This window comes from Denticeps clupeoides, chromosome 3 (genome assembly GCF_900700375.1).
Source record: "Denticeps clupeoides chromosome 3, fDenClu1.1, whole genome shotgun sequence".
Taxonomy (NCBI): Eukaryota; Metazoa; Chordata; class Actinopteri; order Clupeiformes; family Denticipitidae; genus Denticeps; species Denticeps clupeoides.
In genome coordinates, this window is record NC_041709.1 from 2,483,641 (window position 1) to 2,507,829 (window position 24,189).

General features: G+C 43.9%; 2 protein-coding genes across 4 annotated transcripts in view; both read right to left on the reverse strand.

Moving 5' to 3' along the window:
- Window positions 1-1,792: 1,792 nt before the first annotated feature.
- bmp1b (bone morphogenetic protein 1b) lies at window positions 1,793-20,528 on the reverse strand. 3 transcript variants are annotated; one of them, XM_028974288.1, is made up of 20 exons: window positions 20,382-20,528; window positions 17,503-17,604; window positions 16,440-16,580; window positions 15,226-15,343; window positions 14,407-14,585; window positions 14,227-14,332; window positions 10,062-10,186; window positions 9,762-9,877; window positions 8,721-8,823; window positions 8,367-8,483; window positions 7,065-7,210; window positions 6,777-6,972; window positions 6,101-6,226; window positions 4,862-5,022; window positions 3,801-3,981; window positions 3,573-3,698; window positions 3,351-3,478; window positions 3,060-3,273; window positions 2,649-2,899; window positions 1,793-2,534 (listed from the first exon to the last, which is right to left on the reverse strand). In XM_028974288.1, exons 1-20 carry the CDS (start codon window positions 20,491-20,493, stop codon window positions 2,400-2,402), a joined length of 2,883 nt encoding a protein of 960 aa, XP_028830121.1. In that variant the 5' UTR covers window positions 20,494-20,528; the 3' UTR covers window positions 1,793-2,399. The 3 variants fall into 3 exon arrangements, with proteins under 3 accessions (XP_028830121.1, XP_028830120.1, XP_028830118.1); XM_028974287.1 differs by having other exon boundaries at window positions 4,862-5,025; XM_028974285.1 differs by having other exon boundaries at window positions 4,862-5,025; window positions 9,762-9,880.
- Window positions 20,529-21,411: 883 nt separating this feature from the next.
- Window positions 21,412-24,189, reverse strand: part of npffr1l1 (neuropeptide FF receptor 1 like 1) — a 4,609-nt gene continuing 1,831 nt past the window's right edge. The window contains exon 5 of the mRNA XM_028974299.1: window positions 21,412-22,754. Coding sequence (XP_028830132.1) covers window positions 21,935-22,754 — 820 coding nt within the window. The 3' untranslated portion in view covers window positions 21,412-21,934. The remainder of the gene's footprint in view (window positions 22,755-24,189) is intronic.

The window sequence follows — 24,189 nt, forward strand, 5'->3', positions numbered from 1 at the left end:
GGACAGAGTCCTTGACAGTAATGATTAGAGTCCCTGATCATTGATTTTCTCAAGGCTATTCAGCTATTTAGTCCTGATCCCTTCAGTTCCCTTCGCACTGTGTGTGGAAATGTTTATACTGTCAATATTGAACATAGTTGTGAATTCTGCTGCGTTTTTATAAGTTTTGGACAGGCAGTGTTGATACCAAGCCATTCTGAGGTACAAATAACGCAGGAGCTGCAATTACTTTTTGATTACCATTTAATTATCTTTTTTATTTTTTGAATTATTGTTTTATACATGTGGCTACACCGAACAGCACACAATAATACACACACACACATTCAGGTGTGCCCTGAACGGCACCCGTGTAGATGACACCATGCTCAGGCTTGGTTATAACTGCCTCACTTTTTTTGGTTTATTTAAACTGGATTACCATGAACCAACAAAAAGTACATAAACATTTAATGCACTTACCTATTTGCATTTATTGATTCCTTATTCTTTTGTTTCTAACAACCTGAAGCTTAATTGATTACTGCATCCAATCCTACCCACATTTCCCATTAGATTTGTAACCTGCGAATCCCATTGTTTACACAGCCTCTCTTACAATATATATGGAAAAGGTTTCCTAGTGGTTTTTACCCGTTTCACCCATTAAATCTTTTAAGCTGCTACCCTGGAGGTATTATATGGATTACTTGCCATTATGGGTATGTGGGACAGTTTGTCCATTCCTGTGACCCCAAATCTGCACTTGCTGGCGACATTCCCAAGGTCTTGGTACATCTGTTAATGGTTTATTGGTTAATTATGGACCTTTCGTGGCGAGGTTTACATGACTAAACAGCAGCAGAAGATGCAAGGCATTGTCAACCAACCAGCAGACAATGAAACTACTGCTACAAGGAGGTAAAGGTTTGACAGAAGTGCAACAGTGCAATGTCTTTGTATTACTGCCATGCCTATTATTATTACTCTATCGCAAGCTGCTAAACTGCTCTGATCAGCAAATACACAGAAAGGGTAGCTATTAGAATGTCAAGAACAGCTGCACAAGACGTAACACCCTGACATGAGCCCTTGCATCCTCAGGACTTTCCATAACTGTGCTATTGAGAGCTCTTACCTGGATCCAAACTCTTCAAACTGCCACTGTTTTAATGAATGAGGACGTATTTTGGCAAAAATGATCATACATGTGCAACTTACATTTTAAACTTGCTCAGAAACTCTGCTTCAATAACACATATCATCATAGACTGTGCATATTACAGTGTATAAAAAAACCTTTACCTATGGAGCATAATGTACATGATGTACAGTGGTGGCCTAGTGGTTAAGAAAGTGGCCCCGTAATCAGAAAGCTGGTTTGAATCCCGATCCGCCAAGGTGCGACTGAGTAAAGCACCGTCCCCACACACTGCTCCTCGGGCTCCTGTCATGGCTGCCCACTGCTCACCAAGGGTGATGGTTAAAAGAAGAGGACACATTTCTTTGTGTCGCCATGTGGTGTGCTGCAGTGTTTCACAATGACAATCACGTCACTGCTGTCTATAGCAACTAAAGACATCTAAACCCCACAACACACAGACAAAACAAGAGCACATACTTGTCGATTTACTATAAGTGTTCAGAATGCAGCCTTTGAAAATGCAGAACGTATGCAAGATGTATTAATCAGCTGTATTACACAAATAAGTTCATTTTCCAGTGGTTAGACTTAACACTCGTGGCACTACTGAAAAGCCATGGACATAAAAAAAAAACTGATGAACACCAATAACACACCCATACAAATGTGCACGGCATCTCAGAAGGTATTTATTAGTCCTTTGAGAAAATCACCAACAAAGGGCACTGCTGATTCCCAGGTGGTGCAAATGATTACAATGACAGCGGGTGGCAAACTACCCACCTATTTGTCACGGCTCCCAATTATTTGAGGAAAGGCGGTGCATAAATAACAAATTGAAATTCAAATAATTAAAATATGAGACCCCACCGAGTAGCAACACAGCAGAACATTTTTGGGGCCATGAGAAGGGAGGCTCCCTACCATGTGGGAGGTATTCCTACCCACATCCAGTAAACCATTATTTCCCATTCAATGGGAATGCTGGTCTAAATTACACACACACCAAAAAAAAAAAAAAAGCAATCCTGTTGCTAAATTGGCTTTTTCAAAGTACAGTGCAGATAATCACAGATAAAATTCAAATGTTTATAATAAAGCATAAAAACAAAATCTAGAGCTGCATGGCTTGGCTCCTTGTGGTCATGTAGAAGGGAGCGGCCACTGACTTGGGGTTAGGGCAAGAAGGGTGTGGGGTAAGTCCCAGTATTTGGCACCACTCCCTTTATGGGCCAAGTGTTGGGCTGTGGCCCCTCAGTCACCATGAGAGGAGAAATCATTGGCTGGTGTGCAGCGTGTCCTGAAACTTGTTGCTTGTGTAGCGCACATGGAAGCCCTTCTTGCTGATTGTGTCATCAGAGTGGAATCTGATGACAATGGCATCCCCTGCTGAGTAGATGTCTTCTGGAGGCTATTGAGGGTTGGATAATATGCACTGTTAGTGATGCAAAAGGTGAAAAAAAAAAGTCTTACCATTTTCATGAGGATGTGAATACAGAACACTAGCGATTAAATTGATTTTTACCCCTGAGCCACAATAGCGGCCAAGTCTTGGGGCCTTGATGTCGGCTCCATCGAATAGCTCCACATAGTCGTAGCTGCAATCTGCCTCCTCTTCAATCTCAAATGTTTGGAAGGTGAGCTCTACCCCGTAGCCCTTGTCTGCAGAGATCACCCACTGGCAGTCAGATGCCCCAGGGTAGTTGTTGTCCCCAAACTGGGCGTGGGAGTACAGGTCTTTGGTTTTTGTCTCTGCCTTCAGATTCCCCCCACACTCTGAAAAGGACATGATGGCCACACGGTTACAAAAGCATAAAAAGAATTTTCCACTTACATAGTAACACAAAAAATTTCAAACACAATAGCTGCGGCTTTCCATAAATGAAGATTAATAAACACTTCCATTAAGATCCTATGATTGTCCTGTTTAGCCCACCTGCAGTGTGTGAGACCTCAAAGCCCCTCTTCTGCACAGAGTTGTCAGAGAAAAAGTGCAGAAACATCTTGTTGCCACTAGAAATGGCAGGCGGCGGTTTCCGCGAGCCACAAAACCGGCCCAAGCTTGGCGCTCGGACATCTCGACCATCGAAAATCTCTAGGTGGTCATACGCGCATTCCGGATGGGCCTCCATGTCAATCTCAGTGAAAGCCTGGGACGCAGAAAATTGGCCAGAGTGAAGTCGGATACTCACAGGGTAAATAAAGGGGTTCAATATTGGCATCCTACTATTTTGATACGGTGGCCAGGCGTGGTGGAAAGAGCCCAGGTGCAGGCCTTCTTGCTCGGGTACATGTCAGGCCAGTTGGGGCTGGTAATGGTTCCGGCGATGCTGTTCACCACATGATCGCAGCCAGCTGGAAGGCAGGAAATGGACAATTTTCTCTATGTGGGATCTTATTCGCTTGGAAGCCCATTAAGGCCATCCTGACGTGTTGGTGGACAGGGTACCTTCTTTGCAGTCGTGCTTGTTGTCATGTAGCACAAATCCACTTCGGCACTGGCAGCTATAGCTCCCATACGTGTTTACACACTCTTGCTGACAGCCCCCGTTCTCCCGAGAACACTCATCCTTGTCTGGAAGGAAGACAAATCTGCATTATTGAAAACATCTGCCTTCAGAAATTTTATTTGGCCACAAGATGTTTTTCTCTACTAAATGTAATGAATCATGCTTACCGGAAAAGTACTGAGCCTTAAAGCCCCTCTTGGAGACTGTATTGTCTGACTTGAACTCGATGCGCATGTTATTGAACTGTGACGTGATTGGCTCAGGTTTTTCACCACCGCAAAATTTCCCATGCAGCTTAGAGTCAGCGGATAGGCCACTTCGCACCTCCACATAATCATATTTGCAGACCTGATGTAAACATAGTGGCAGACATAATGGCAGATCAAAAGTTAAAATTTTATACCGACTTTATAAAAATCTACTTTATTTGCTGTATTTTCAAAGATGGTTCTTTGCTCCAGTCCTAAGAATGCATTCTTGAAAGCAGTTTTTTGGTGGATAACCCATTCCTCACAAAACAATGATCAAAGGCCAATGGATCAATAAAAAGAGGTTCATTTATGAGCTATTCGGACAGAAAAAAAGAAATCAATCTGAAGCCAAATGTCACTGATTGGCCAAAGTAACGGTAGTATGTGGCAATTACTGTGGTGAGGAGATATGGAGGAGCGCAGGGGTATGCACGGGCCCCGACACTTTGATGTGCTCCTTGTCTGAAAACATGTGACTCACACACATTCAAACACACAGCAATGGATCTTTATTTCATGCCACTTCAATTTTTTCATTATTGTGCTAATATAATTTCAAGGGCCTTTTGCTGTCTGGTTGCATTGCACAGTTATAAAAGTGTCAAAGTATACTTGACATCACAAATTCTGAAGGAGTCAGACAGAGAGAGAGAGGTTAGGGAATGCTTCCTTTGACACATTCACGACTTAGAAATGACAAATTCAAAGATTTTAGTCACCTTCCACCTACACAGCTCTCCCATCCTGTATCTTATTTATTTATTTATTTATTTGTTCTCTACTCTGTTCACAATATTTCACCTTTATATATATAACCATCTAATTTATATATGTATTCTTGTTTTATTTTAGATAGTTTTTATTTACCCCACCTTTCCAATTTGTGCTACTTACAGCCTCGTTCATAGAGTGCAAGATGGCCCAACAACATGTGTTTTTCAGCTATACCATGTGCACTGATCCCATTCTATGCTCACATCATTGCCCTCCGTCTCAAAGGCGTCGAACAGCAACGTGATTCGGTACTGAGGAGGGGCTTCCAGCTGCCACACACAGTTTTTGTTGGGGGGATACTCCCTGGGCCAGCCAGGACTGGTGATGGACCCATTGAGTTTGGAGATGAACCCACCACAGGCAGCTGCTGGAGTGACAAGAAAACAGTGGTGACACAAACTGAAATGACATCCGGAAAGCCACCAGCCACTGCAGCACCCTCCTGCAGTCTGGAAAAAGATACAGAACCATTCAGGCCCTCACTGCCAGACTCTGCAACAGCTTCATCCCACAAGCCATCAGACACCTGAACACTCAGGGACTTTCCACTCTGGACTGACACACTCACTACCTCTGTTATATTGTAATTTATCTATCTGTAATATTATCTATTATGGCACTGTTCCATTTTGCACAGCAGCATTTGCATTTAATATTAATTTCAGTAGTTTAGCGCTGTCAGTCTCATTGTTGTCTACATGTTTTAGTTAGATGCTACTCTTGCACTGTCTCTGTTGACATGTACACTTTATGTCAATTTTTAATTGTTCAAATGTTACATGTAGCACCAGGTTTTCGGAGAAACGTTTCATTTCACTATGTACCGTCTAACATGTATATAGCTGAAATGACAAAGTAAATTTCAACTCAACATGTTGGGGGAGTTGGGTGCTCACAACAATCAGGCTGAGTGGATCAATTGATGACTGTCGATATTTGTAGTCCACAGCCTCTAAATGTCACCATCAAAAACTGAGAATTACTAAGCATTCATGGCCTTCTTGAGTGCAATCAGCTGCTGTGTTCTTAAAATGCAGATGTAGAATTGTAATTACTGGTGATTTGAAATTAGTAAAACTCTTACTCAAATAAACAGCTTGAACACAGCAACATTTAACATTTCCATTGTGAAAAAGGTTAATCAGTTTCTTCTCTGCAGGCATCAGATTAAGCGTAGCGAGATCCATGCCTACCAGGCATGTTCGAGAAAAGAATTCTCCTCTGATTCGTAAAAATGCTATGCTGGCTACTCAAATACAAACTAATTCTGCCAGAAACTACAGCAGTAAACACATTGGTGGAATGGGAGTGAATACACCTGGCCTTGGGATGGGATGTCAACCAATCATTCACACTGACACTTACCAATCACTCACACTGTCAAAATCCCATTCATTTGCAGGAATTGGATGGAGAATAGGAGGAAAGCTCACTGCGCTCACCCTCACAGCTCCGTCGGTCTGAGGCCAGTTCATAGCCAGGGTCGCAGGCACAGTAGAAGCTGCCCAGAGTGTTTACACACCTCTGCTCACAGTGACCCCTCTCCGGTCGGGAACATTCATCCATCTCTATAAACCACAACATAGTGAGAAGACCCTTATTAGGCAAACTGCTGTTAACAACATGCTTTAACATGTTTCGGATTAAAACAACATAATGCACATGCAGTAATCGGTGCAGACTGGTCTTTGTATGGTCTTGCTCAAACCACCGAGCATGTAACCACAGGAACAAGCAGACATGGTAACAATCGTAAAAAAAAAAAAAAATAGAGTACAGATAATTTTTTTTTTCTTGCCAAATGACCAATAACCAGAATAACCCTCAGTTTTGCATAACGGTCATATAATTCACCATAATGCACCAGCTCAAAGTAATTACTGTTTTTACAAAAATAAGTGGCACCATGATTAAAAATAAGAATAATTGAAGTCAAAGTTGCGTAATGCCGATTTAGGCTTTTTTATTAAATAATTCTCCAGCAGCCAGTGTTAATGTATATCAATACACATTAAAATAATGGAAACAAATACCTAGTCAGGCCATGATGAAGCACCTCCATGTTTATTTTTGCATTAACGCTAATACCCCCTTAGAGTGACCATTGAATTGTAACACCTTTGAAGAAGTTGGCAGCAAAGCCAGCCTTGTTGACGGAGCCATCTGACACAAATTTAATCCACAGCTGGTTGGAGCTGGTTTTGATGTCATCTGGCTTGTCATAACCGCAGAAGCGCCCCAGCAGGGGACTTCTCTCAGAAGTGCCATCGCGGACCTCCAGGTAATCATAGGCGCAGCTGTCGTGTCTCTCGATCTGAGTACACACAGTGGTGAGAGTGGGACTCGAAAGGCCAAAATAACATTTCCCCTGATAATTGGTGTTGATACGAATGCCTACTTGCTTACCTCGAAGGACTGGAAGACGAGGCCAACGTGAAAGCCCTGGGCCACCGTAACCTTCCACACGCACATCTTGTTTGGCCGGTAGTCGTCGGGGTAGTTAGGAGACTGAATCTGGCCACTGTCGCGTCTCACCTCCCCACCACAGATAGCTATCAGAGGAGACCAAAGTGTCAGGTGTATGTCTGTATATACACTGCTCAAAAAATATACTTAACACAAGCGCAACACAGTGTAACTCCAAGTCAATCACGCATCCAGTGATTGACAGTTTCAAATGATGTTGTGCACAGGTGGAAATTGTAGGCGATTGGCAGGACATCCCCAATAAAGGCGGGGTTGTGTAGGTGGTGACCACAGACCTCTTCTCAGTTCCTCTGCTTTCTGGCTGAGGTGTTGTCACTTTTGAATGCTGGCGGTGCTGTCGCTCTAGTGGCAGCGTGAGATGGAGTCCACAACCCGCACAAGCGGCTCGGGTAGTGCGGCTCATCCAGGATGGCACATCAATGTGTCTGTCAGCATAGTGTCCGGAGCATGGAGCAATAACCCAGCAGCAGGGCCGCTACCGCTGAGTTTAAGCAAGGAGGAACAGGAGGAGCCCAACCAGAGCCCTACAAAATGACCACCGGCAGGCCACAAATGTGCATGTGTCTGCGCATACGGTCCGAAAAAGACACCATAAGGGTTGTATGAGGGCCCACCATCCACAGGTGGGGGTTGTGCTTACAGTCCAACACCGTGCAGCCACTGGCACCCTGTGCTCTTCACAGATGAAAGCAGGATCTCACTGATCACATGTGACGGACATGACAGAGTCTGGAGACGCAGTGGAGAACGTTCCGCTGCCTTCAACATCCTCCAGCACGACTGGTTTGGCACTGGGTCAGTAATGGTGTGCGGGTGGCATTTCTTTGGGGGCTCGCACAGTCCTCCATGTGCTCGCCACAGGCATTAGGTACCGAGATGAGCAGTTCCTGCAAGATGACCTCATTGATGCTTTGAACTGGTCCGCCCAGTTCATTGAGCACATCTGGGACATCATGTCTCGATCCATCCACCAACACCACAGACTGTTCAGGAGTTGGCAGATGCTTTAGTCCAGGTCTGGGAGGAGACACCTCATCAGGAGCATGCCCAGGCGTTTTAGGGAGGTCATACAGGCACGTGGAGGCCACACTTACTACTGAGCCTCATTTTTACTTGTTTTAAGGATAGATAATGTTTGGGTCAGCCTGTAGTGTGATTCTTCCACTTTTTTTTGAGAGTGTGACTCCAAATCCAGACCTCCATGGAGTGATGTGATGTTACCTTCATACACAGCTGAAAAGCCCTTGCCCACCCAGTTGCTGCTGCTTCTGAACTCTATCCACAATCGGCTGTCTGAGGAGACAATGGGGTCTGGAAGTTTGTCACCACAGAAACGACCTGCATTCAAAAAAAGTGAAAAATAAAAATTTTTAAGCACCAGAATGATCATGCCACACAGGTCAATTATGATACAGAATTTTTTTCCATGAGGTGCTTCCTACAAACAGCCTTTGGAGAAAGGTGTTATAAACTTAACATTCATCTTGAATTATTCAGAATGAAATAAAATATCCAGCAAATTAAATCAATGATTAGTTCTCAAATGGTTGAGACTTTAGGACGTTTCTTAAGAACCTTTCAGAGATGATTTTCTCAAGTACCCATCACGGATCTCCACGTGGTCATACCAGCACAAGTGACTCCTGTACAGGTCCATGGAGGTGAAGTTCAAAATGATCTTTATAAGGAAGAAACAAATGAGAGCAATTAACATGTTCTTCACAACCCAGAACTCAAAATCATGGGAGGAAGAGAACAGATGAAAGTGGACATTTCACTAGAAGGTCCTTAACGCTTAACAGGGGAAGTCATTAATATCAGCTCAAGATAACTGGCCAGTGGGATATGGCTTCTTATAAATCCCATGGTCATTTGTACAATTTCTGAAAGTTCAACAACAACATCAATAATCCATGCCAGGATTAATCACTTGGCAATATCCCATGGTCATTCACAGTCTCTTGTGAGGGTTTAGCCTCCAGAGGACACATCTGATGAGCGGACGTGACGAGGATTCCAAATGCAGCCCACACAAGCGGCCTTATTTTCTCTGCCCCCCCAAACACTGCTGTCTACCAAGATAAACACTGTTAACCCCCTGGAAAATTGTTATTTTATGCTGTGTTGAAAGAGTTTATTGTGTGCTCCGGTGGAGTTTGAAGGAGTTACACATGATTTAAAGAGGTACTGGTGGCAACTGTGGAAATTCCAGAGTAACATCCCAGCTGCTTATTCTTATTTTTTTTATTGCTGTTTGTTAATCCTAATGGCAGAGTAATGCTAATGCTAACCTGGGACCATTAGCTTAACGATAACTTCTGTAATTAACTGCAAGCATAGAACTAGAATTGGTTAACGGTGTTGAACTTTTTGGCTAGCTGCTGTGGCTCTTTCAGAAAATCTTTAAAAAAATCATTTGTTTGGACGAATAACAGTCTGACAAACAGACTCTTCATGTGGCCTTGACAGAATACAGTGAGTGTATAGTCTTCCTTCTCCATTGTGAGGGAGAATTGCATTTCACATTAGTACTGAGGACCTTCAAGCATTGCAACCAGAATCAACTGTGATGACGGAAACAGCAAATCAAAATGATTCAAACTCTTATCTACCTACTTTCTCCCCGGGAGTGACTGATATTCTCCAAATGCATTCCATGTAGGCTGCATATCCGTTAGGAAAGCCAGGAGAAGAAAAGTTTCCACTGGTGTCCTGTAAGGTTTCACCACATCCTGCTCAAAAGATACACATGAGCAGCCATTTCTTGTGTGGTGTGAAGAATATAAAAACAGAAATCTTTAAATATAATACTGGGGCAAAAATGTATATATATATACTGATGAACTGATTACTTTTCACTGTAACGTAAGCACAAGGGAAAAGAAAATCCACAGGAGTGATGAATAAATGCCATACTTGGGCATTTGTAGAGTTTACGTGCTTGTGCTATGTCCCCCTTGCTCAGTCTTGTCCTCTGGCCAATAGGTGGTTTGACGCCATTCACTTCATATCGTGGCAGAATTGTGTCCAAGAATATCCCCCTGCATTTCATGTGGAAATGGACATGCATTGGCATGCAACAACACACACCAAAACTAAAGCAACTACTGCTCTGCAGAATAAATAAATATATACACACACACACACACACACACACACACAACCATATAAATGATTATGGTAATTCAGAAATGTCCTTATTTTTGACAACGATGGTTTAAATTGAATAAAATTAATAAGTGTTGTCTGGACTTTCCCCATGAATTTGACAGATAATATTTCTACAGATGGAACGAAATGATAGTAAACTGCATGGTGAATACACAATGAAGACACAACTTATTTGTGTTATTATTATTATTGCTACCTATTCTATCATTCCATTTTAGAACTATCCATTTTTATTGTATACACACATGCCAAAGAGCATGTGTCGTTATTCTGGTTTCAGAACAGAATTTTTGACTGTCTGCCCGAGTAAATCAAGCACATATATGACTGGACGTAACAATTAATGCACAGCCATTTTTAACTGGAGCTGGCTGACATTTCGTTACTTTTCCACAATCTTTTTCTCTCCGATGGTGCTCATTCAGGGCTCTCTCCAACCCAGTTCCCATGGTGATGCACCCATGAATGGCATGAACATGTACAAAGAGAGAGAGCTCAGCTGAGAGTTTAGAGGCATTGCCCACCAGCTATCTAAAGCCCACCACTGAAAGCCAGAGAACAATGCTACTCCCGAGCGGAATGTCAGAGACAAAAGGACACAGGCAGGGTCTTATTTATCATGGCATAGGTCCATAGACCAAGTTATTCTTGGTTTAATTTTTATTAATAAAGCCGCAGAAAAAATTTTAGAACAAAATGATTTACAGTAGTTACTTTGTCATGTTATATAATAGGGTCTGAATGAACTCAATTAATGATAATGATAGGTGTGTGTCACAGATGCACAGGTAGCCCCAGTGAGGTTTAATCATGGTTACTACCCATTCTGAACTAAAACACTGTGTGCAATAACACATAGGGCTGGGCAAGTAATCAAATTGTAATACTGATTTGCATTGTAGTTTAACATTTTCTGTTTATGCATTTTTTAGTAATCATTTTGTGAAATGATTTGTTAAGTTAAACTGCTGAAATGCTAAATAAGCATTTTAAAATAAAGTAAAATAAAAAATGATGTTTCAAAGATCACATGCAGAGTAGCAAATCTGGGCTTAAAATAACCCATGTTAATTGGGTGATAGTATTTATACATATAAAAATATATTACATGCATAATCCACTTTTAGTCTCCCTGGAGCAACTCTGGGTTATGAATCAGGGACACAGTGCTATTGGTGATAGTGGATGGGGTTTGAACCTGCAACTTTGTGGCCCACTAGGCTACTACCTTTGCCTTTGTACTGTAATTTAGACCAACTCAGTTCCCAGCAGGTTAAATTAACAACATGTGAAAATACCACAATGTCCTTGCACCGTATGCCCCATTCTCACTCGGTCAAAGAATCCCTTTTTAGAGTGGCCATAATGAGCTTCTCATCCCACTCTCCCATGCTGCATGTGGCGACACACTAACATGCACACATACTTCAAAGCATGCTCATTACGACAATTACATAAAGATTTTAAGCATATTATTCTCATAAGCATATTATTCTCTATATTCTCAAAACCAAGATTTTGGGCAGCAGAAAAATTGAAAGTGTATAGTTCAAAATTCAGATTAGGCAGTAAAGGAATTTAAAATGACAAAACCACAGTTTCACCATCCCCCAGTGTGTGGCTAATGTTGTTTTTATAAAACCGCAGTGGTGGACAGAAGAGTTCATGCATGGCATGATGGTAATTTCTGCAGGAGGTGCCTTAACACATCTCCTCTGGATGCCTGAGACTGCTGCTGATCTTCTGACCCTCGATCCTGCCCGAACAACGAAAGGAAAGGACGACACCTGGTGAACCTCTTTGTTGGAGGAAAATTATTACTTTTTTGTCACTATAAATTAGATTCACCTCATTTACCCCACTTCACACATGTAGGCACATACAATTTTTTACTTTGAAGCTTGATGATCTTACAGAAAGACGTAGTCAGTGTGCGGGTGGAAAAAACAAAGCAGTAATTTAGTTGTCTACGCAGTTTCACTCAGAGCAGTGCACTTGCAGTTCACTTTGGAGAACTGCATTATTCATAAAAAACATATTTTGATGAGCCAGTTCAATGGACTATTTATACCATGTAAACCTAATAATCAGGCTGCAGAAAAACGCAGTACACCGAATTGTAGTCTAATGACTAACATGCAAACGAGGGGTGATAAAATGAATTTCATAATCGATTCATCGGTGAATCCCAGATCTGGCCATCTGAGCTGCCGCCAATGTCACAAAGTGAAATTTTCATGTCAGGGGACCTTTAAGGCTTTGCTGCCCAATGAAATTGATTATTTATTTATAATAATTTGTTGTTTTCCCCCTTCCTGTGCCCAATCGTGCGATCCCCAGGAGCCCTTTGAAAGCCTGCCCACAGAGACACAGCATATCCTTACTCTGGATTTCTTTTCCAAAGTAAGAATACTAAAGCCTGTGGGATGTGTTCTGAAAAGCACTTCAAATTAATGGTTGGCAGTGCAGGTCCCCCACTCTGCTGTTGAAATGCAGTTTGTCACTCATTTGCAGAAAATGGAGGGGGAAAAAATGTTTTCTTATCCAGGTCACACTGGTCTTAAACCTCCTGTAAAAGCAACTAAAATGTCACCTTTGAAGTAAATTTTCTTTATGACATGGACAAGTTTGAGCACATCCTGAATAAACCCCCTATTTCATCAAACCACAAAGATTAGAAGCCAGGCTCTAGACATGAAATAAAAAATAATCTACAGGATGGGCCAATTATATGGATACACCTTAATAAAATGGGAATGGTTGGTTGAACACATTTTATAAGAGGTCAGAAACTTGTAAATAACTCATGAAAGAATAAAGTTACGTTAAAACCAGCACACCATTGTTTTTCTTGTGAAATTACCAATAAATTTGATGTGTCACATGACCCTCTTCCTATTGAAAAAAACAAAAGTTGGATCCAAGATGACCGACTTCAAAATGGCCACTATGGTCACCACCCATCTTGAAAAGTTTGCCCCCTCACATATACTACTGTGCCACAAACAGGACGTTAATATCACAAACCATTCCCATTTTATTAAGGTGTATCCATATAAATGGCCCACCCTGTATAAGAACATCTAACGCACAAATTCATGTTACATAATGTGCAATGCTGCTTGAGCCATTACTGCATACTTATAAATAGTGCTTAGTTTTAAGAATACTCATAAATGTATGTCTGTCTCTCTGTGCACTTGTATGTACACTGCATGTCTTTCTATCTGTGCAGTTGGATCATAAGCAATTTCCTTCGGGATTAATAAAGTTTTCTGATTCTGAAATGTTGTTTGTGCAACAATTCCTCTTCTGGATAATGACATACTGAAATTGATTGATTTCTAAATAATTTTTGCATAATCTTTCTCCTTTTTTGATGTATGTTGCATTCATGACTATAACAAATTAGGGCTGAACATATAGTTTTGTGGTTCTTTTAAAGAGAGAAAGCGAGAAATGTAATCATAAGTGAACAACTGAGTGAGTACATCACAATGTTTGCTAATGCCACATTAAGTATAAAAAAAAAATGATTACAGTCCTGCTAGAGTAGAAACTAACCACCCAGCCAGCCTTTTCTTAGTACAAACAGTTTTGCTTTCTATGAACTGGCTTGTGATGTCATTTAAGCATTTAAAGTGCACTGTAATGTTGCTGAAAGACGAAAATGTTCATAAAAGCACTACGGATAGTGTTCAAGTTGTGTGCACACAGACAGGCAAGTCTGCAATGTGCAATTATTCATTTTTTATATTTAGCTGCTATGTTGGGGTTTCAATGGCCATGTTGGCTAAACCGATACTGAGAGGACTGAGAGGAGCTTCAACAGTAGTAGCTTATCTGTGCTCTGCCTTATGTAGCGTTTCAGAATGAAAGGATTAGTCAACTCTGATTCTTGTGTTCAAACCTGGAAAAGGTGTTCCTCGCATAATGCATAATGCTGTCAAAGTCATATGCTTCCCCAAGAGAGTCCACTTCACCTGGTTCCATCTTGAGGAAGTTGTACTCTTGGCCTGAAAGGAATAGCAAAATGTTGAATCCACGTGGAGTTTTGCTAATTACACTTATTAAGATGTATACAACATACCGGGCTGGATATTCTCCCTGAAGATGCCAACATGGCCGTCGCGGTCAGGGCGCGTGTGTTCATGCCAGAACCCAATGACATGGCCCAGCTCATGCACGACAATGCCAAACTTATCGCAGTTCTTCCCTATGGAGATGGCCTGAGGACCACCACCCCGTCTGCCAACGTAGGAGCAGCACCTGTACGAGGCCACAGAATAACACAGAGCAGACTGAAGGTCCTGGCAGCCGGTTGTCTGGCCAGCGTCCTCCACGGCATCGTGATACTACGACGTGGTCATTTCGGGAACAAAGGCCAACCTCAAGATTCACTCAGGACTGAGAATTAACAGCGTGGGGCGGTGAAAGCAGCAGTGGACCGGATCAGGCGGCCCAACAGAATAATATCACAGCAGCAGCAATGTTTTGCAAATTCCTATGATTTGATGATCATGGCTTTTGAAATTTTTTGACGATTATCAGAGGACGAGCAAAAGGCTGCCAGTTACTGCGAGAAGAGGGAAAGGGGGGTGAACTGTGAGAGCAAAAGGCTTTGATTGCACAAAGCGCTTAAAAAACTGAATAAATAAATAATCAGGAACAGATTTTTTTCAAAAATAATAAAAAAAAAAAGACTGAATAGCAGCTTATATAAACACAGTCCACAGGCCGTCTGTTCCCCGGCATAGAAAGTTCTGCCTGTTTTGATGTGTGCCTTTGAAAGGTACACTGTGCCACAGCACAAGTAAATTGATGACAAAAGCGCACAATTCCGTTAATTAGCCAGGACCACACACAGCGGCGGCGAAGCAAAGCGAGAAAAAAAAAAAAAATAACTCACCCACATGGCAGGTAGGTAAAGACAATGTAGCTCTCCTCCACGCTGCGCTCGACGAAGGCGACGCACGTGTACCTTTCCCAGTGGCGCATGGCTTGCTTGAAAATGGCCCGCTGACTGCCTGGGGGGGGTGAAAGCCGGGGTCACACAGGAGGCGGACCGGCTACGATCAAGCAGCAGGTGACAGCGGGCAAAGCCAAGGCAACCAGACGTCATTGCATACAAGATGCAATAGTTTATAATTTGGTTTATAAAAGCCAGGCCTTTTGGCAAACACACAGAGGGAATCGGGCAGAGATAAATCATAAATCAGCACAGCAACACTGGATCGTGCTGAGAGCGCCAGACCCACACAAATTCCCGGCTTAAGAGAGCGAGTCGGGCGGGGCACAGCAGGAACAATGACCCTTCGTGGAATATATCTGCATGAAATAAGTTCCAACAGAGCACACAAAGGATAGATGTATCGGCATTTTAGTGAATCTCCTACGTGAATCAACATAATTACGGTAGATGATTAGTCGCAATTTACATATGTAAACAACGGCTTTAATAAACTAATGTTGATCTCTTCTGACAAACGAACCGTGAAAAGGATACTAAGCAGAAATGCCTGCCACTCGGTCCTCATATTTCCGTAATAATGCTAGAAATTAATTTGGAAAACAAACTGAAACAAAGTTAAAAGTTCCTTAACTTAAAAGTGTCACTTAAACAACAAATCAGCTGCCTGGATTGAAAGAAATCCATGTGACATAAGTCAATATCTTTCCTTTTATTAGAAATAAAAAAAGGCTCCACCTTCAACCTGTTCAATCAATAATGAAAACATGTAAGATCTATGGAGTGAATCTTGAGGCACATCCTTACTAAACTCAGGAATGAGAGCAAACAAATTAACGAATGGATGAGGGTGCAAATGCATAAAGCATATTTCAAAGGAAAAGGTAAATCTTCAGATTCATTTTTGAAATTAGGCATAGGTAATTTCATGTAATTTGTTGAATCCTGCAAATATCTCTGGTACAGGGAGCGGGTGTACACTGAACTAAGCAGCCCTGACTTTGTAAAATGTGAAAAACTGACTTGTACTACATACAAATCAGCAAATCAGGATAAGAAGCTAACTCTACGCCAGTCGGGAAAATTACAAGACAAGACAAGAATGAGGTTTATGGTCTCTAGCTTGACCAAAACTAATAAACATCAGGCCTCACCACTGAAGTTGCCACTGATCACATAGGGAATGACACCGTCCGGCCACACCCTCTCTGGTCTGGCGGTTGCGGCCCTTGTTCGGCGAGGTAAACGTGGTTTGTCTGGCCCAGTGGTGTTCTGCACAGCAGCAGACCCATTCCCTAGTTTTTAGTTGTTTTTTTTTTTTTTTAAAGGAAAGCACAATGTACAATGAGTGCTCAAAGTTCTAAATATTTAATTGCATACAATTCCCTTGCAGATTACTTTCTTACATTCAAGCCAGGGTATTAGTTTTATCCTGGTATGTTGCAAGAAACTGGTTTACACAGTTTTACACCCCAATGTCCATAATTAAGTCTAAGGTTAAAAACAAAGTAATCTAAACCTTTTCCTTCACTGATAAAAAAAAACAATCCAGATGATCCAGAAATGTAGTCAGATATGCAATTTCTTCTTAAGCAATTTCCTTTGTTTTCTGATTCTGAGATATAACAAGGTTATCAATTAATTATCTAATTTGCTAAATGGTGTGATATAAGGACGTTTCACTGCAAGGTTATGACATTATATGAGGCATTTTTATCACCCTCTTGAGGGTTTGTTACCATAGGGACAATAAGGACAACTGCCATTCCAGACATCATCCCTCTTTATTTTTGGTTTAAGGTTCTTTATATTCACAGCATAGCAAAGATATGCACAGTGGAACACATGCACACATGATCCACATTTCCCCCAATGGCGTGTGACATCGCCCGCCCCCATTGCATCACAATCAAATAATCTGATGATCAAAAGATGAATGAAAAGATAATTCATCAGCTCTGCTTCTGTTACAAATTGGTGTTGCTCTATGATGATTGCGATGGTTATTAATGAAATGAACAGACTGGGTCTGAGTTCGCTAATTTGACTATTGTTCACCGGCAGAAATCGCTGGCCATATGGGATTATTCTTTTAATTTTCGTATCTTGAGTGCACCTGCGTGACATGAAAATTGTACAAAACACCACCATTCTGGTGCGGTCTATAAAACAAGAAGCAACTGGGATGCAGACTAAATCCGCAGGGGTGAGCCGTACCTGCGTGCGTGCTGTTGGAGGTCCGGTCGGACGGCCAAACGTGCTCTAATCTAAGCAACCGCAGGTCCTCCTCGTCAAGAGCGATGTCCCCTAGGAAGCCGGCTGGACACAGACGGAGACTGGCTTTAAAAAAAATGCCATTATCACCAGGCGGCCTGAGTATAAACTCATTGGCGGTGCTCGGCGGACCCCGCTACACCGGGCGGTTAAGACGGTCATTACTTCTGGAGTATGGAGAGCCCAGCAGGGGCTGTGATTAATCATCCTTAATCCCGAACATCAGGACGGCAACAGCAAGTCGGAAAGAAACAGCCAGAAGAATCGAATAAAATTTGCAGAGCAAACTGTAGAATTTTAAATTTATGATGAAAAAAAAAAAAAAAAAAAAGAGATATTCTGTGAGGCAGTATCATGGCTCCCGATTCAATCAACAAAAGTAAAGAAAGTTCTCCGCTTCCTGGTAGATTCCTCACGTGCACACCTGCCCACACACAAGGGTGACTAAGGTTCAGAGAGTCCCAGTGCAGCCTATAATTTCCCTTTCAGTGGCGTGCTCGGTCGGGGTCGGCCTGCGCAACACTATTGGCTAAATTGATTGCCTGGCGTGGGCCGGAAAAACAAGCTTTCTGTGGTGTGAAAACGGAAGGTTACGCATGAATAGGGCTGCTAGGAAATATGCATACAGCGACATATTGCGATATATTACGTGGTGACATTGTGTCGATACCGGGACATCAACGCTGTCGAGCGTTTTCTTTAGTAAGGTCAGCAGAGATGAGAATCAGCGTGAGACCTCCACTCCTGTAGATGGCGCTGTACAGCTGGGCAATTTGGGTTGGTGCTTGGCATTTCACAACATGTACAGTATCACGATATATATAACGATATAACCGTATTGTGACCGGTGTATCGTGGGATCCTTGCCAATACACCCCCCTGAGTATGAAAAATAGTTTTATTTGATGAAGTAGTTAAAAAGCCAAAGACGAGGTAAGTCCCAGGCTTAAGTGTCTTGCTCAGGGACACAATGGTAGTGACTTTGTGGCCTTCTGGTTCGTAGGCTTGACTTCTACCACCCCAGTTTGGAGTGTCTCTATACACAGAATTACCTCGTCTTTGGCTTTAGGGGACTTTAGGGGCAGTGGTGGCCTAGCGGTTAAGGAAGCAGCCGTAATCAGAAGGTTGCCGGTTCGAATCCCGATCTCCCCGGGCGCCTGTCATGGCTGCCCACTGATCATTTACATTTACCCTTATCCAGAGCAACTTACAATCAGTAGTTACAGGGACAGTCCCCTGTAACTGTGTCTTGAGCAATCCCCTGAGTACCCTTGACAGTCCCCTGAGCAAGCAGGGACACAATGGTAGTAGGTTTGATTTGAACCTGGGTTCATAGGCAAGTGTGTTACCCACTAGGCTACTACCACCCTACAATTGGAACGTCACCAAGGGTGATGGTTAAAAGCAGAAGAAAAAAGCATTTCGTTGTGTCATCGTATGCTGTGCTGCAGTGTATCACACATATTCACTGTCCCTGTAACTACTGATGGCAAGTCCCTCAGCATAACTTACGTCTGATAAATGCTGGAAAAGTTAATATACCAAACTCCTGCCAAACAGCGGTACGGTTCTGTACAAAACCAAGTTCCCGAGCTCTTTGTTGGATAAACCCCAGGGGAGCCAACGCACCTAATTTCATTCGGGGTGGAATGTGACCTCCTGCGCGCCACGTTCCAAGGTTAGCTACGACTAAAAGACTCAGCAGTTCATTAAAATTCACCCAGCAGAACATGTCCACACACGCTGGAGTTTCCAAACCAATCCTCCGTCCAGCAGCTTGAACTACAACGGTGGCATCTACTGAGCTTCTTCACACCACGTGACCATCTCACCACCCCACACTCTATTCTTGGTGTTCGACGCTGAAAGCCATCACTTGTCTAATTTGACCTCATTTATCAGACTCAGACAGCCGTAGGAAAATCAAGCCGCACACGGGTCCACACCAGGCCGGTTCGACCACTAATCCCAAAGCGGCACAAATTAATGCGCATCACCAAGTTGGTGGCCCTGAACGAGGAGACTCACGCCGGCTCAGAGCGTGCACCGCTGCTTTTGCCTTAATGAGCAAGTAGAAAGCAGGAAAATGACTGACAAAGTTGCTCATAAATATATATATGTGTGTGTGTGTGTGTGTGTGTGAACGTATATGCAACATTGCTGGAATGACAGTTATGGCTGGAGAGTGTGTCAAGTGTAATAACGTGTCAAGTGTTAATTATGCTGAGAAGATGGCGAATCTTGATGAATCCCGACCTTTAGTTATTACAGTCGAATGTGAAAGGAGACTCAGTTCATCAATGCAACTTGTTGCTCGGGAATTTAACATGCACATTACAATACGCTGAACTATTTAAATGCAAATGTTGGATTTTTTTTTTTTTTTTTAAAAGGCAACTTGTCAGCAGCTCTGATCCATCTCGGAGAAGAAGATTGCATGGAAAAAAAAACGCCTTTAGGAGGGGAGAGAAATGAATTACTTTTTACAATCGACTCTTGGCGCACGGAGAGACCGAACGAATGCATTCCGTGACATGGACACGGAGGGAGGGAGGAAGGAAGCGCAGGATGCAGAAGTGCGTAGCTCGCCGATCTCATTCAAGCTAAATAAATAAGATCGACCGATTAGAACCGACAGAAGGTGACCGCGGAGGCCGAACGAGACGCCGGTTTCCAACCGAACACGGAAAAGAAATGTAAACAGATACACTTTGCAGCGATTTTTTTTGTTGTTTTTTTTAAATGCACGCAAGTAAAAGCAGACGGAGGCAAGGTGGCCGTGCGTCGGTCCCGCCTGGAACTCCCGTGTGCGGCGGCGTTACCCGCTTTGCATGGGTCCGCGTAAAAACCCGCGTCCACGTCCACGTCCACGTCCAGAGCCAGCAACACGCGGAAACTTGTCAGCAGGATCAGACACCTCCGCAGGGGAACCATGGTTCCGGGGCGATGCGCCGAGCGGGGCGAGGGGCGGGTTTAAAGCCGGGGGGGGTCGCCTCTCCGCCGCGGTCTTTATTCGGGGCCCGGCGATTCGCTGACATGGCCCGGGCTCCGGGCCAGCGGCGGCCTCCCCGGTTCGGTCAAGTTCACACTGGCGGCTCTTCTCGTTTTGGTGGCAATAAACAGCAGATTTGTTAAAAAAAAAAAAAAAAGAACTTTTTTTTTTATTTCTTTTGTCACGAAGAGTACATCTGGGGAAAAAACTCCGACACACCAACAGGAATACATATTAAATATTAAAGCAACACGCAAATAAATACTTAACAGTATCAAAGTATGTATATTCGTTCAAGCAACTAATGAACTTTATGTGCTTTCGGACTGTCCGCAAAGGTGACAAATTGGGGGCAGTGGTGGCCTAGCGGTTAAGGAAGCGGCCCCGTAATCAGAAGGTTGCCGGTTCGAATCCCGATCCGCCAAGGTGCCACTGAGCAAAGCACCGTCCCCACACACTGCTCCCCGGGCGCCTGTCATGGCTGCCCACTGGTGATGGGCTAAATGCAGAGGACAAATTTCACTGTGTGCACCATGTGCTGCTGTGTATCACATGTGACAATCACTTCACTTTAAATTCTGACCTTTACAGACATTCTGTCAAAACGAGTCCAATTCATTCAATGAACACAATTTCAATTAGCTGCCGCAGGCACGGAGCCCCAAAGGCTTTCACAACTGCACTCACACATTAAGTGCAAGCTAAGCGAAGCAAAAAAAAAAAAAATAATTTTCAGCAAATAATACATACAAGTTGAAAACAAAAAAAAACATCACCTGAGCAAGTCAGAGTCATTACAGAGCTTAGAACGACAGTTTTAACGCTTAAGACGAAAACTCCAACCATGGAGTGCTGGTGAAATGACGGCAAAAAGCTACATTCACTTTCCGCCCGGTAAACACACAGAAAGCCAGTGGCCATGAGATGCAACTTGCAGATGTTCAACGTTGGCCGACGTGCTCATAGAGTTCCTAGTATGAGCAAGTCACTGTTTCGACGGGATTTTCCAAACAATGTGACACGCATTGTACAAAAGTGACCGAACACAAGTTGGAACGCCTTATGTTCTCGTGCCGGAGTGACAAAAAACAGACAATTAAATGTCACGTCAGAGAACAAGAGGCGCGAACACCACTCACTCGTGGTAATTATGAGGTCCCGTTTCCATGGTGAGCAGCGTTGTACTTATGGGTCATTTTGTCATTAGTATGGTTGTCACCGCGGGGCCTGGTATGAATGAGAAGTGCGCTCGATTAAGGTCAGCCACGTCTGCAGGAAATACATATTTAAACGTCAATTAAGGTTGAGTTATGGCAATCGCTTGACCCGGACTGTCGCCGGGACGTCACCGGGTCCCCTCGGGGGTTCATTTTATACCGCCGCTTATTCTACCCAGGCTCCAGTCACCGTGTTGGCTGCGGCGATCTTATTCATGTTGTCCAGCAGGATTCCTTGAATGCAGTGAGGAGCTCCTTGAGGCAACTGAACAGAATACCGAGGCTTCTTCAGAGGGTTCTCATGAGACACCTTGTTCGGCGGCGGCGGCACCACAAAGTGTCCGGGGTGCACGACCAGGCCCACGGCCGTGCAGGAGCGGCAGGCCACGGCGGCCTGGAACCCCCGGCGGAAGTTTTCGTTGAAGAAGCCGTAGATGATGGGGTTGATGCCGCTGTTGGAGAACGCCAGCCAGTGGGCCACCGGGAAGAGGTAGCTGCCGAGGAAGTCGATCTGCTGCCGGTCCAGATCCCGGTAGTCGGCCAGCAGCATCAGCGTCCACAGCGGCAGCCACGAGACCATGAAGAGCACGGCCACCATGATCAGCATTTTGATCACTTTCACCCGCCTCCTGGAGCGCAGGCGCCCTGTCTCCGGCACGCCGTTCTGTCTCAGGTTGTTGGAGAGTTTGGCCGCGATGCAGCCGTACATGATGCTAATCAGGCCCAGCGGGGCCAAGTAGACGTGCACAAAGATGACGGTGGTGTAGACCCGGCGCATCTCCGGCCGTGGCCAGTCCTCGTAGCACACGAACAGCGGGTAGGTCCGGTTGTCCTGGACCATGTAGGTGTTGTCATAGTGAGTCACCGTGAGGGTAGCGGCGGAGGGAAAAATCACGGCGAACGCAAGCAGCCAGATGAGGCAAATCGCCAGCAGAGCCATGACGGGCCGAATTCGATGTCTGAAGGGATAGACGATTCCTGTGAACCTAGAAGGAGGAGAAAGTAGAGGGTGTTTAGGGTGGTAGTAGCCTAGCAGGTAACACACTTGCCTATGAACCAGAAAACCACATGGTCACAGGTTCAAACCCCACATACTACCATCGTGTCCCTGAGCAAGACACTTAACCCTGAGTGTCTCCAGGGGGGGACTGTCCCTGTACCTACTGATTGTAAGGCGCTCTGGATAAGGGCGTCTGGTAAATGCCATACATGTAAATGAAAGTATAGTGATATTAAGCATTGCATTGGTTAAATGACTCAGTCACTATCCTTTACCTAACCAGGGTCATTGTACAGACTAATTAGGGGCAGTGGTGGCCTAGCGGTTAAGGAAGCGGCCCCGTAATCAGAAGGTTGCCGGTTCTAATCCTGATCTGCCAAGGTGCCACTGAGGTGCCACTGAGCAAAGCACCGTCCCCACACACTGTCATGGCTGCCCACTGCTCACTCAGGGTGATGGGCTAAATGCAGAGGACAAATTTCACTGTGTGCACCGTGTGCTGTGCTGCTGTGTATCACATGTGACAATCACTTCACTTTGAACTTGAACTTAACTAATTCACCTATGTGCATGCCTTTTGGCGGGGGGAGCATGTAAACTCTGTACACACAATGTCCCAGCTGCGACTCACATGATTCCTAATATGAATATTATTTATAATTGAATCATCCACTGTGAATACTGTAGTCAAACAGACAGCATGTGAGGATATTAAGAAGGATAACTACACTGCATCTAAACTCACAGCAGCTGTGAATATCACTAGTTCCACTAGAGGTGGAGGTAGCCTCACAAGGGAGGTGGTCGCCTAGCAGCCCCGTAATCAGAAGGTCACTGGTTCAAATCCCCGAACCACCAAGGTGCCATTGCACCAAAGCACCGGCCCCACACGCTGCTCCCTGGGCGCATGTCATGGCTGCCCACTGCTCACCAAGGGTGATGGTTAAAAGCAGAGGACACATTTCGTTGTGTCGCTGCGTTTCACAATCAATTCACTTTCAAATACACCACAGTTTGAGAACCATGGGTATAAAAAAAACCCCACAATACCACTACATGGTACCTAAAACAATTCAGTCATTCAGTCATTGAGGCATCTGCTGAGAAGGTGTTTGCAGTGCTGCTTCAGGTCTCTGCATGATCTGATGATTAGATCAGAGCGGCGTTGCTGTAGTAACTGAGATCAGTTGGAAATCGGACTCTGCTTGGCGTCTAACGGCGCCGCACACGGGAGTCCCAGGCGGGACCGACGCATGGCAGGGTGGTAGTGGCCTAGTGGGTAACACACTCGCCTATGAACCAGAAGACCCGGGTTCGAATCCCACTTACTACCATTGAATCCCTGAGCAAGACACTTAACCCTAAATTGCTCCAGGGAGATTGTCCCTGAAAACTACTGATTGTAAGTCGCTCTGGATAAG

Coding starts and splice junctions, on each gene's coding strand:
- bmp1b (XM_028974285.1), bottom strand. CDS start 20,493: ATGGTTCCCCTGCGGAGGTGTCTGATCCTGCTGACAAGTTTCCGCGTG. Junction 9,881..10,061: donor TAAACTCTACAAATGCCCAA/GTATGGCATTTA, acceptor GTATCTTTTGAG/CAGGATGTGGTGAAACCTTA. Junction 3,982..4,861: donor TTGAGACGGAGGGCAATGAT/GTGAGCATAGAA, acceptor TGTTTACATCAG/GTCTGCAAATATGATTATGT.